This window comes from Taudactylus pleione, unplaced genomic scaffold (genome assembly GCF_031769625.1).
Source record: "Taudactylus pleione unplaced genomic scaffold, aTauple2 ptg000093l, whole genome shotgun sequence".
Classification (NCBI taxonomy): domain Eukaryota; kingdom Metazoa; phylum Chordata; class Amphibia; order Anura; family Myobatrachidae; genus Taudactylus; species Taudactylus pleione.
In genome coordinates, this window is record NW_028284495.1 from 13,318,377 (window position 1) to 13,332,465 (window position 14,089).

A 14,089-nucleotide genomic window follows, 5' to 3' on the forward strand; every position below is an offset into this window, starting at 1 on the left:
TTTTTTTCATACTTTGCACTAGCACTTTGTTACCTATTGACTTGATATATTTATTTATTATTTATCGTGGAATACATTTTCCTATATGTTCTGAGTTATAACCAGACTTAATTGCACTTGAAATTAATAACTCATTTGTGTTGTATTGTATCTTTCACTGTTGTGGTTTAACACATATAGCAAACTAGTCGCCTGATTGTCAATTCCCTTTTTTTCAATATTTTAGTAGCATTAACATGGTTTATTTACTAGAACCAGAATTTAGAATATCAAAGATGGCATGGTTAAACGTCACTGTAATGCATTTTATATGTCCCCAGTGCTCATTAGCTATACCTGCTTATTAATGCAATTATATAATCAGCCAATCATGTAGTAACAATTCAATGCATAAAATCATGCAGACATGGTCAAGAGGTTCAGTTGTTGTTCAGACCAAACACCAGAATCTGTAAAAGTATGATTTAAATGACTGTGTAATAATTGTTGGTACAGAGATGCGTATGCAAAAAAAAACATCCAGTGAGCAGTAGATCTCTGGGGAAAATGCCTTGTTAGTGAGAGAGAGCAGAGGAGAATGGCCAGAGTTGGTTTATCCATTTTATAGGTAATGGGGAAGCGCTGTGTGTTTAACATGAATTAGAGGGTGTGGCGTATAATATTATGTCGCAAAATGGTGGAAAAAATGATTGGAAGAATGTATATATATACAGTATATTTCATGCGTATAAAAAGATGTGAGTGAGAAATGAGTGAAATGGCAGACATCAAAAATCACATTGGCAGGTGGGGAGTTTGACTGGGGCGGTGCACATGTCAAACCGTAACGCAGGTGTCCTAAGGCGAGCTCAGGGAGGACAGAAACCTCCCGTGGAGCATAAGGGCAAAAATAAAATAAAGGGCAAAAATAAAATAAAAATAAACTTTTACTTCTAAAAGTATAAGTAATGAATGGAGGAGAAAAAAAAGTTATAAAACCAGCAATTTGATTCCTAGCAAGTGTACCGTAGGAATATAATGTTATAGGATGGTGAGATTCCTGCTGCTGTAGTGCAGTGCCTCAGGAGACTATCCCTACCTTACCCTAATTGATGCCTTCTCGCCTCCGTTGGTAGTATAGCTGGTACTTCTGCTGCTGCTCTCCCCGGCGCTTGTGTCTTAAATAGACAAGCTGGTGTGCAGTATGCGCGATGGATGAGGCGGCATACAAACAGTGTTTGCACTGCTCGGGCGGTCGGTTTAGCACTTAGCACTGTGTTTTTCCAGACCTGCCAGTGGCTTGGCGCTTGTGAATAGATGCAGGCTCCAACTATTTTCTTCCCTGTATGGACTTTTTCCTTGACCTAACCTGACATAGTGACTACTGGCTCTTTCTGTTATACATAACTATTCACATGGCATAGTGACGGGGCCAGTGGTGGTGAGGGGGATATGGGTATTTATTGTTTTATACATATTGTACATTTTAAATCATACATTTCCCATGTTTTACATATACAAGGTACAGTGATTATACATGTTCCACATGATGTGACAGGGAAGAGGAACGAAACCACCCTTACATGAAGAAATAAACCTGATGTCTGGGAAAGATAATCATGGCAGAATTTTCTTTGGGTTATGTTCCCATTTAGATCATTAAAGCGAAAGCAACACTTTTTCTAGGTCAGTTAATCTGTACAAAGTACTATAATAAATGCTGCAATGTACAGCTTCACTTTTGTTTGTGCTAGCATATTAGATGGCTAAGCTGCTGTATAATGCATATGTTGAAGAACATATGATAAGTGTAAGGTTGAAAGCAATTTCAGTAACGCAGGACGTGTTTAGTGCCTTAATAAGGAGAGATGGAAGTTACAATTGATCGGCTTAAGTTTTATATCATCTGGCTGTGAAGGATAAAAAGCAGCCACAGCATCTTCTGTGACTTAAGAACTAATTTAAATTAGGACACAGAACAAGAGGCATTGCGTCCAGTAAGCAATCATTTCCACTTCACAGTAGATCTTTTAAAAGCTTTACAAGGAAAAAATAACTTTTCAGCTGAGTTACACAAAATTATACTTTCTAAACAAAGATTCAACCTTTGTATCTCTCTTATGCTACAAAAAAGGTTACTCTGGATTACATGTTATACCTATATATCATTCATAGGCCTTAGTCTGCTATCTATAAATCTGTATAATATCATTTCTGACACCATCTTACTTATATTATATTATTTATTCCATTTGGATTACAACGCATCAAGCAAGTAGAAATAAAGAGTTTAATTCACATTTAGACGAGGAGGGATGAATAAATAACAAACCTTTGATTAATATTAATGTTCGCTTATCAAATGACCACATGGATGGCTGAGGAGTGTGTGCATCTCATGTTGGCTCCCCACCAGTCCCACCATGTGTGAGAGGCAGCCGCATGATTGGCCAGTAGCAGCTGCTCCTGTGTGAAGGAGGGGAACACTGTAAGAATGATATACTGCCATGTTTTCCTGATCTGCATATTAGAATGTTATGCTGGGGGATCATGTGATGCGAGCAAGGAAAGGTGATTTGGATAATGGAAATCCCCCAAGCACGCATCTGCTTAGGGGTATATTTACTAAAGTGTGAGTTTTTAGAAATGGAGATGTTACCAATAGCAACCAATCAAATTCTAGCTATTATTTTCTAGAAAGTGCTCGATAAACGTAGAAGCTGATTGCTTGCTATGGGCAACATCTCCACTTCTAAAATCTCGCACTTTAGTAAATATACCCCTTAGTACGGCAGAGTACCAGATAGGGATCTCCTCATCTCTGCTCCACCGTCATCCCTGCCAAGGCAAGGAGTGCTTCAGACGCTCCCCACCAATACCCTTTTCATGCCTTGCTTCTGGAAGTTCAGACCAACAGCAAAGCTTCCTAGGTATGCACTTGATCAAAGTGTTATGCAGGAATCTTAAATGGAGTTTTGTTCATTTTGTATTAAATCTTTAAAATGGAAAGCAGATTAAATAAAAATAACATTGAGCTGATTTACAGTATGTGCAAAAAGTCACTAACAATATTACTGCTTTACTGTTGGCATGACACAGGACTGATGGTAGCGCTCCCCTTTCCTTCTCCAGACAAGCATTTTTCCAGATGCCCCAAACAATCTGAAAGGGGATTCATCAGAGAAAATAACTTTACCCCAGTCCTCCGCAGTCCAATCCCTGTATCTTTTGCAGAATATTAGTCTGTCCCTGATGATTTTGCTGGAGAGAAGTAACTTCTTTGCTGCCCTTCTTGACACCAGGCCATCCTCTAAAAGTCTTTACCCTGTGTCTTGCCAACAGTAAATCATCCTGAGACCATTCATGTGTGGGGTTGCTTCTCAGCCAAGGGAGTGGGCTCACTCACAATTTTGCCTAAGAGCACAGCCATGAATAAAGAATGGTACCAAAACATCCTCCAAGAGCAACTTCTCCCAACCATCCAAGAGCAGTTTGGTGACGAACATGGAGCACCTTGCCATAAGGCAAAAGTGATAACTAAGTGGCTCGGGGAACAAAACATCGAAATTTTGGGTCCATGGCCAGGAAACTCCCTAGACCTTAATTCCATTGAGAACTTGTGGTCAATCCTCAAGAGACGGGTGGACAAACAAAATCCCCCAAGCATTGATTAGGTAAGAATGGGCGGCCATCAGTCAGTATGTGGCCCAGAATTTGATTGACAGCATGCCAGGGTGAATTGCAGAGGTCTTGCAAAAGAAGGGTCAACAATGCAGATATTGACTCTTTGTATAAACTTAATGTAATTGGCAATAAAAGCTTTTGACACTTATGAAATGCGTGTAATTTTACTACAGTATACCATAGTAACATCTGACAAAATGGTCTAAAACCACTGAAGCAGCAAACTTTGTGAAAACCAATACTTGTGTAATTCTCAAAACTTTTGACCATGGCTGTAGATGTCAACTTCCATGTTTTCAGTTAAGGAAACTTTTTGTGTACCAATTATAATTATTATTCAAACAAACCCTAATACTGCACCAACATATTAGCTAGAACATTCATATCTCCACCAGGCACACACACTAAGCCATTTATCCTACCACTGTATTTTTGGACTGTTGGAGAAAACCAGGGTACCTGGAGGAAATCCTAAATACTTGTATTAATATTGTTCAGTATTAGAAATTAAATTAGAGTATGACCTTTTTGTCTGCTTTCTTTGTTTCTTAGGTGACTGATTTAAAGTATGAGTTGGATGATCAAGAAAAGAAAAGCAAAAACCTAACTAATATTTGTTCCAGACTTTCTCAGGAAATGGAAATGATGGTAATTTTCTATTAGTTTCTATTTGTATGGGACTACAAGGGTTCTGCTTGCTTCGTACATAGGATAGGACATACAGCCAAATTACATTATTCAAGGGTGATCAAACAAAATAGTAATAGACAAGTTCACTATTTTAATGTAATAGCATAATGATTTAGAGACTACAAACGGAGAGAGGGCCCTGCCCGCAAGAGCTTACAGTCTACATATTTCAGGTGTTTCTAAAAAAGATACATATTTGTTCTTGGTGCCAATACATGGACAGTGTGAAAGTGTTGTATGAGATAAAGTGTTTTTAATGGAAGCCAAACTCATTGTAACATATTTGTAGATAGCATAATTTTGATAAAATGTTTATATGGAAGTTCTCTGATACAAGTTGTCTTATACCTGCCCTTGCTTGTAAGATGTTCTTATATGTACTGTACATAGGGCTCTGTGTACAAACATGTGTAGAGCCCCAGTGTTCTGTTCTTTTACATATAACCAGAGCTAGATTATGACTCCATGGGTCCCTAGGCAATATAATGTTTTGGGACCCCTCCCTTTTCTGTGTGTTCAGGTCCAGCCTTACCAATGACAGAAGTGATAAGGAGGAACACTTATCTGGTTGGTGTAAGAGATGGAGTGAGAGGTCCGAGGAACTGGTGGGAGTGGGTATAAGAGGCGACACCTGGCTTGTGTGACAAGGGGGTAGTCACTAAACCTGAGGAGGGATGGGAGCAGCCAATAGTTGGGTTCAAGGGATGCAGCAAGCGTTTAGTATGTGGCTGACAGGAATGGGTCATTTGAGCCTCTTAGTACCCACTGGGTCCTAGTTGAAAGCGTATGTCCCATTGAGTGGGATCTGGCTCTGCTTGGAATGGAGAAGAGTCATCCTCCTCCAACACTTCTTTCCTTGAACATAATTAGATCGCATGCTCTCTGCTCTGTTTATTCTTTGCATTTCCAGCACTTCTAATGTTCTGAGTACCCTGTGTTGTAATAACTTATGTACGCAAAACCCTTCAGCGCTCTATACACAAGTCCACACCCCAACTTCACAACTTTTCTTTACTAACATGAACAGAAAATGGAAAATGAAAACAAGGTTCATAACTGGTGATGAAATAGAAGAAATGTAGACACACAAACAAAATAATATGTACTGTAATAAAATATATTATGCTATACACTTTAGAAATATAGCAGGGAGAAATAAAGATCACACTAACTTCTGTAGAGTAGTAATGATTGAACTACAGTCAACTTAAACATTAAATTTAAAATCCTTTACCCCTGAAATTGGTATACAATTTCCATTTCTTACCTAGGACTTTCATTTTTTTTTTTACCGGCGGCCTGCAACACTATATGGCGGCTCCGATGCTATCTCTTATTTGTGTTTAAGATTTCAAGATGCTTTTCTCATTTGTTCTAGTCCCTGGAGTCTCTCTGCTCCGCCACAGAGCAAATAACTCCCTAATGTCCGAATGCACTGAAGAGTTCCCTGAGCATTTATTTTGTTTTTAATTTTAGGAAACTGATTTTCAGACTCAGTTATCTGATTTGGAACAGCAGCTTCATAAAAAACTTCATGCATTCAGAGACTTAGAATATGAAAATAAGACGCTTACTCTGGAAAATGAGGACATGTCAACCAAAATCTCAAACAGGTTATGAAATTATATATTATATTTATTAATGGTATCTACATAATATAGTTTAACCCCTTTTTCTCCTAGTTTTCTCCGCTTTATCACTATAAACCCTTTGCACTGACTCTTGCGTCTACCTCTGTTTGAATAAATTTTTTTTTTTTAGTTGGAACAATGCCTTTCATAAATGTGTGCTGGAGGTTTGTAGTTTACTCTCATTATTAAACATGTAATTTAAATAGTGTGTAATTTGTGCCTTCCTGTTGTAGGCAAGTATGTACATGTCTTCTTATCTGCCTGCTGGCCTTCAATAAATCAGTTAAAAAATAAGTGTGGAAACCCCCCTTAAAACTGCATTACCACCTAACTGTGCAGAACATTTAGGTTTGCCACATTAATAAGGCTGCAGAGTATGCAGTTGTGGCTTTTGATTGGTCCTCCTGTTTACACCTTTCTTAAACAGCATTGCAGAGCCCTGGTCTTTGTCCAGGACTATAAGATGGGTCGCATTGTACAGGAAGGGAAAACGGCGGTGGAGGAACCCTCAGGGTTCTGGAGAGGGGAAGGGCAGTTTAGTATTATTTATGGGTTATACAATTAGCATTGAGGTTCCGTCAGAACCTCGCAGATTGGTTTAAATTGGGTTATCCCGCAGGAAAACCTTGGTCATTTCTGCTCACACCCCAACACATAAAGAAAGTTACACACTGTAATAGGACCTTGAGCTAAATTGATTCAACTGCTATGGATTAGATGGGAATGCAGCTTTAAATAATGTTGCTATGACGCAATGAAACCAGACAAATACGCTTTCAGTGTTCACACTTTATGATGGTAGAGCGACTGTGACTAAATGTTATGTTATGATGATGATGATGATGATGATGAGTCTTATTAATCTTTTACAATATTTTGCACAGTTTGATAATATATTCAAAACAGTAAGGAAATTATTATACAAACTAATTAGTAGAGAAGTATCTGAACATGTTGTGTTGATTAAAACAAAACGAGGAAATTCAATAATGATTCTCTTGTATGATAATAGTTATAAAATGGGAAGTAAGCTTGAAGCAGACATTCAACGTATGCAGAAAAGTCTGCTGAAAAAGGAAGAGCAGACCAGTAATGTTGCTAAGGAGCTGGCTAAGGTGTCTGTTCAGCACACAGCATCCAAAGCAAAATTAACAGAATTGGAAGAACAGTTATCTAAAGAGGAAAGCCGTCTGAGGGTGAGTTCTATAGAAACAGTTTCCCATTTTCTTATCGTTGACAACGTGTTTACCATATTGGATTCATACCTGGAAATCCATATATCTCTAGTCCTGCATGAAGATCTCTGTGTTAGTTCCTGGAGGAGGAGTGAGAGTATAATATCATGCTGTAGTTGCTGTAAAAAATATTATTTGGGAGCTCTGCCACTGTATATGTATTGAAAAATACCTAATTTAATATGGATGATCTGTTATTATTGGACATGGCCACAAGGTGGCAGTGCTCTTTAACACATACCTGTAAACTCTAACCATGGCCACATTGTTTTGAAGTGTTTGAAAGATTTCAAATGTAGAAAAACTCCTAAGCTGTAAACATCAATCCGACTGACTTCTTTTATTTAATCGTGTACAGTATACACACTGGTCAATTATTATTCAGATCCGAATGATTACAGGATATCTGTTATAGAAATTGGCACAAAATGTTGTGCAGCAGGTCCAATACAGTCATCTGATCCAACTGATTGTCACATGATATTGGCCCTGGGTGCTTGCATACAGATTGGGCCTGACTCAGAGGTACACACAAAATCGCTGCAGCATGCAAGAGTACGTTGTTTTCAGTCTGTGCATGCAACCACGCCGCACTACGCATGTGTCTTACAGAGAGAATTTCAGTGGGCGTTCCTGAGTGGTAATAGGGGTGGCTAGCCAGACCATCGCAACCAGTGACTGTGGCTTTTGCTGCAGTTGCATTTATTTTGGTGCACATGTTCAGATGGACATTCTGTGCCTCAGAAGGTGTAACAGTTGTGTGGCCGATGGTCCGACTTACTATGCAAAACGGCAGATTAGCGCCACAGCAGGTGGGCGTCTCTGTACGAATCCCATTGGCTGCTGACTGCGTAAAAATACGCACTCAGCGTGCACCTCTGCATTAGGCTCACTATGAGATAACTGGCTGACCGGTCAGACTAACTATTGCAGTATGTAGTTTTGACCCTAAAATTACACTTATCCTCTATATAGTCTGCATACAATAAAAACAGAGTAACTGGCTCTTCCCTATATAATTTTATATGTATGTTTTACAATTGAGGAGCACCACCAGAATTATACCCATGGCTATTCACCTATATCATTATTTAATCTGATTATATACATACAGGTTGAGTCTCCCATATCCAAATATTCCGAAATACGGAATATTCCAAAATACGGAATATTTTTAGCTTCACTGAGATAGTGAAATGTTTGATTTTTGATGGTTCAATGTACACAAACTTTTTTTAAGGCACAAAATTATTAAAAATAAAGTATAAAATGACCTATAGGCTGTGTTTTATAAGGTGTTTATGAAACAAATTAATTTCATGTATGTACACAAACTTTGTTTAAGTCACAAAATTATTGAAAATATTGTATAAAATTACATTCAGGCTGTGTGTATAAAGTGTATATAAATCATAAATGCATCCTGTGTTTAGATTTGGGCCCTATTCCTAAGACATTTCATTATGGTATGCAATTGTTCCAAAATACGGGATATTCCCATATCCAAAATACCCCTGGTCCCAAGCATTTTGAATATGGGAGACTCAACCTGTACTTATATTTTTAACTTAAAAAATCCCTGTGCAGGAATCACATGATGTTCTAGTCCATAGACTGCATACTTTGTAATGTATTATTTATGGTGACAACATCATACACTTTAACATAAATGGCTAAGAATAGCAATCAGCTCATTATAATCAATACTAACAAGTATTTATTTCATAATATATGTACAAGTATTGATCTTCATGATATACGCCTATAACTTTTAGATGGTGCCCGAATTACAGCCCCACTTCTTTAACACAGAACATTATGTTACAGAGTAGCAGGGGCAGATTGGCGAGACACTTCCCACTAAACCGAACACCCTCTCTCACCAGTGCCGTGCCAGATTAAAGGGGAGACTCTGGAGGCATGTGCCCCAGGCCTCTGCTGTCACAAAGTGACATTGATAGTCCCACCATCAGACCCATTTAGATGCTCCGTATATGCCATCAGACCCCACAGGACCCCCTCCCCAATTTAGGACTGCTCCAACATTACCTGGGCTGGTTTTTCATCCCAATTCACCTCTGCAGAGTAGACTATAGTATCACTGGTCTGCAGCGTTCATTACCCTCTCAGATCATGTTCCTTCACCAAAGCAACTGCAAGTGAAGTTCCATATCCATAAGTTATGCCATCATAGAAACAGACTTGAAGCGCTAATTGTGCTATTGTTATTATATCATTATGGTATTGGTTTATTTTTCTCAGTTTCATAGGCACAGGTCGACTGTTCCTAATGCCAAATCAAGCCCTGTATGATGTTACTAACTATCTGGATGGATATTATCCATCCTGCTTATTTTATTTATATATTTTCTTTTTGAAGACTCTGGTCGATACCCTGAGGAACCAAATTATTGAAGAAGTGAAATCAGGACAAGTCACGTTGGTAAGTCACGTTAGCCTGGGCCTAGCCGGATTAAATATTAATTGAACACGTGAGTTATTTAAAGTTTTATTTATACTTGTTATTTGAAAATACTGTTTTATGAACCATACAGTGATTTCATTGGCTTTTGCATTGTTCATTCAATTTGATATTCCTTATGAGCAGGCAAGGATAAATGCAATGATGGCAGAAAAGCAACAAAAACAGGAAGAAAACAACAAAATAAAAACAGACTTGGCGAAGAAGGTAGAAGAGATGGCGCAGCCCCTGGCGCAGCTGGAAGCAGAAATAGTTAAAATAACACATTTACACGATAAGAATTCAGAGGTATTTTTTTTACTGTTGAACTTTTTCCCAAATAGTGTCACTTATTTCACATTTCATTCTAAGCACACTGGATGGTGGCTGATATTTTTTATTGGAAAAGAGGTTAATGCATTATGTAATTATGGGCCAGATTCAGACCCGGTTGCAAGCGCTGAGCGCTCGCAACCGGGTCGATGGCGGCCCAGAGCGCATGCGCACGGCGGAGCCGGCTCCATCGTGCGCATGCGCAAGACCCGGATAGCGACGGGCAATCCGTCGCTCCGGGTCTCGCACCAAAGGGGGTGTGCTGTCGATGTTGAGTGACAGCACGCCCCCTTTGGTGGGCGGGCCGGGGGGGTGGCTGCCCAGACGGAGGCGTTCCCATGAGAAAGCCTACCATCTGGGGGCGGCCCCACTGACATCACAAGTGATGTTAGTGAGAGAGCTTTCGGCTCTGTTAGAGCCAGAAGCTCTCTGGGGCTTGCGGCCACGAGACCTTACCACAAGGGTCTCGTTGCAAGCCCGATGGTCGCGATGGTCTTGACCATCGCGACCATCATCCTGGCCGCTCGCATTAGCTGTGGGTGGCAACCCACAACAATGCGAGCGGCCAGGAGGCCGCTCCATAAAAAAAAAAAAAAGACGTCCTGATTCAGAATGAGCGTTCTGTCAGAGCGTCCGGCTCTGAATCAGGGCCTATGTTTTAATACATTTGTCAATGTGCATTCAATGCAAAAGACATGCTAATATAGAGGCCGCATTAGGTTGGGTTTTTGTCACCACTTACCAGGCAAAGTATTCAAGTAACTTTGTGGGCCTGGTGTGTTAGACGCAAATGGCCAATGTTTTCAGTCATGCGTTCCCGGGAGTTAACAGGGGGTGGCTGCCATTAGGCTGGTGCAATCTTTGATTTTGCGGCTGATGGTGCAATGAAGGTGCTACTTAGCACACGCTGCAGCATAATAGCATCGCAGCCAGTGGGCTTCTCAGTAGACTCTGAATCGGTGACGGCATTCACATGAAGAGGCAAAATAATCATCTGCCTGCACCTCAGAATCAGGCCCTCTGTGCCTCTTTGTAGATTGGGAAGTGCCTCTTAATGCATAGTTATTTAAAAACATTTAAGGAATTTGCCAAGTCATCCAATAGTATAGGTAAGAGTCATAGTTCCACCCTATTGCTACCGCAGCTACAATTTTCACAGTTGAGGATTTGTGAAAATATGGTAACGGAACAGCCGCCGGGACTTGTACTGAGACGCCCACACTGGGGCATGTTGCCTGATGAAACAGAAGGGGGGGGGGGGGGCTGGCTGATGAAACATAAAGGGGGTTTATTATATCCATCATAATTTTTTTATATTAAATCTCTATTTTAAGTTTTTTGTTCTTGAAGTTATACGTACAGAGTGTAGATATTCCTAAAATATGGGAGGGGAGGTGGCGCGCCAGTCCATTACTTTGCCAGGGGTGCTCGGACCTCTAGATACAGCCCTGTTGGAGGGCACTGCTTCTACCTGACTTAAGGTACCTGGCAGGCTGGGAGTCTGTCACATGTGAGGAATAAATGATCTTCTCCATAAGTATAGGATAATTCTGACTCTTCCTCACACTAGGGAAGCTCCTGTCATTCATAATGACAAACGGTTCCTCTATGGGTGTGGTTACTAGGTGAAAGGAGCATGGTATGTTGTCTCAATTTCTGCTACCGCCTGACATTGTACATATATTATATATAGTCCCTTCATTTCAATTGTATAAAAGTAGGCAGAAACTTTTTTTACAGTTCTTACTAAAGAAAAGATAATTGTTTTCCAAAAAGCAACATTATGTGTCATATTGATACTCAGAAAACTAAACATTATTCTCTGTCTAATTAACTAATTGCAAAAACAGAAGAACTATTCTGTCATGAGCATATCAAACAGTTCTGGCCCTTGTAACTTTAACCTTCATGAGAGGACCGGAAAGTAATTACAATCATTCTTTCCCATTTCGACAAAGTCATTTAAGTTAAATTTGTCACAAGTCGCCAGCGCACCTTGTTACATACCGGTTCTCCGGTGGTCTCTTCTTCTCTGGGTCGCCAGTCACAGGCCTGGAATTTGGCTCCTGTGCAATGTACATGCCGTACTTGGTCGGTACCTTTAGTTATTAGGAGATTGGGACGCCGGACTGTGGCACGTGATACTGGGAATACTGGATGATCTTTCCTCCTCACCTGTGGATTTCATTAATCACCTGCCCTGTTAGTACATTGGTTCTTTACCTTTCTTAAGCCTGCTGGTTCATCGCCGGCTTGCCAGCTTATAGCATGTTTGTATGTGTCCTTCCAGTTCCTGTCAGACATGTTCCTACTCGTCTGTGTCAGTTCTGCCATTGACTCGTGGACTCTTGTCTAAACTCTCATTCCTCCATCTAGAGTACTGATTTACTACGGTCTGCACAGTTCTCCGGGTCGTGCTGTTCTTGCGGCCTCGCCACTCATTTGGCCACCAGTTTCCATCTCGCAGCCTGTCAACACCTTCGCTCTCAAAGCTGCATTCGGGCTGTTCCAGCCGCACTCTGGTCCTCAAGGCCGCAGCACAGCCTGTCAACGATTTGGCTCTTAAAGCCGCATGCTGGCTGTTCCAGGCACACTCCAGCTCGCCAGGCCGCAGCACAGCCAATTTATACCTTGGTTCTCAAAACCAGTTCTCAGTTGTTATAGCTGCATCTAGGCCCTCAAGACCACATCACAGTCTGAATATCTACCAGCTCATTGGCAGCACCTTGGCTCTCAATCTTGCATCTCAGCCTGTCTATGTCTCAGCCCTCTAGTCGCATCTCGTCTGTCCAAGCCGCACCTAGGCCTCAAGGCCACACCTTGGCCCTCAAGGCCGCACCTTGGTCTTCTTGGCCGCATCTCACAACTTATATTTCAACTAGTTTCCAGCCGCATTTCAGCTCTCAAAGCCGCACCTCAAGTTTTTCAGGCTCTACTTTGAAGACCTTGTTGAAGATACCTCACCTTGTCCATTCCACTATTAGTCGCATAACATCCTGTAGCCTTAGGGTAGCCATGTAAACCCCTACTATCCCAATCCTTAAGACCAGGGGGCAGCCTAAGTACCAGTGAACGTGTCGCGTTCTAAGGGACCAGCAGGTGGTTGCTATTGGCAGAAGACCTTGCCAGAGTGGTTTTAAGGGTTCTACACAGTTATTCCTAAGAGACCGTAACAATATTAAAGGTACAAATATGGTAAGATGTGGTCATAGTAGGTTCATTTTATATGGAAACTGTTTCCGTCTGTGCAATTTTCAGCATAGCTACTGTTTTTAAGTAAAGAGAAATGAACGGGTAATTTCTATAATTTCATGTAAATCTGTTCCATTTAAGTGCATGATTTCAGTGGTAGGGTGAGAGCATCTCTAACCTGAGAGCCACTGTCTATCTGGGATGTAGTCAAAAGGTCGACAATATCAGTATCAACATTCATAATGTCGTTATGATGTCAACATTGTTAAAATGACGACAAGCAAATGTTCAACATTCTTATAATGTCGACAGGTGAAATGTCAACATTGTCAGAATGTCTACATTAGGGTTAGGAAGTGGGTGGGAGGGGGTTAGGGTTAGGCTGGGGAGGAGATTAGGGTTTGTCTGTGGGCAGGAGGGTTAGGTTTAGGTTGTGCGCATGAGGGTTAGGGTTAGGCTGTGGGTAGGAGGGATAGGGTTAGGCTGTGGGCAGGAGGATTAGGGTTAGGCTTCAGGAGGAGGTTAGTGTTAGGATGTGGGTGGGGGATTTAGGCACTAAAGGGAGAGTTAGGGGTAGGGATTAAGGCTAGGGATTGCGGACAAATACCGGAACGCCATAGGATCGGAACTCTGACCCGGAAGTGACGGTCACTTGACCGCTGGGACCTGGAAGATGCTGCAGCTGCCAGGAGCAGGTAAGTCACCACTGGGCCACCAGCATAAAATGTTGACATTCTAACAAGGTGACATTTAATCACTGTCTACATCAGGGATGGGGAACCTCAGGCCCGGGGGCCGTATAAGGCCCCCGGAATCATTTGGTATGGCCCTCGGAGCTTTCTTCTGCTAGCCTCATCTGGCTAGCAGGGTGCCTAGAATGGCAT

The 14,089-nt window shown here is 41.1% G+C and overlaps 1 protein-coding gene across 1 annotated transcript in view; it reads left to right on the plus strand.

The window, feature by feature from the left end:
* CCDC178 (coiled-coil domain containing 178) overlaps nucleotides 1-14,089 on the plus strand; it is a 434,648-nt gene that overhangs the window by 124,150 nt on the left and 296,409 nt on the right. Inside the window, exons 10-14 of the mRNA XM_088469772.1 lie at nucleotides 4,216-4,311; nucleotides 5,830-5,966; nucleotides 6,997-7,180; nucleotides 9,600-9,662; nucleotides 9,828-9,989. Of these exons, the coding sequence (XP_088325898.1) occupies nucleotides 4,216-4,311; nucleotides 5,830-5,966; nucleotides 6,997-7,180; nucleotides 9,600-9,662; nucleotides 9,828-9,989 (642 nt within the window). The remainder of the gene's footprint in view (nucleotides 1-4,215; nucleotides 4,312-5,829; nucleotides 5,967-6,996; nucleotides 7,181-9,599; nucleotides 9,663-9,827; nucleotides 9,990-14,089) is intronic.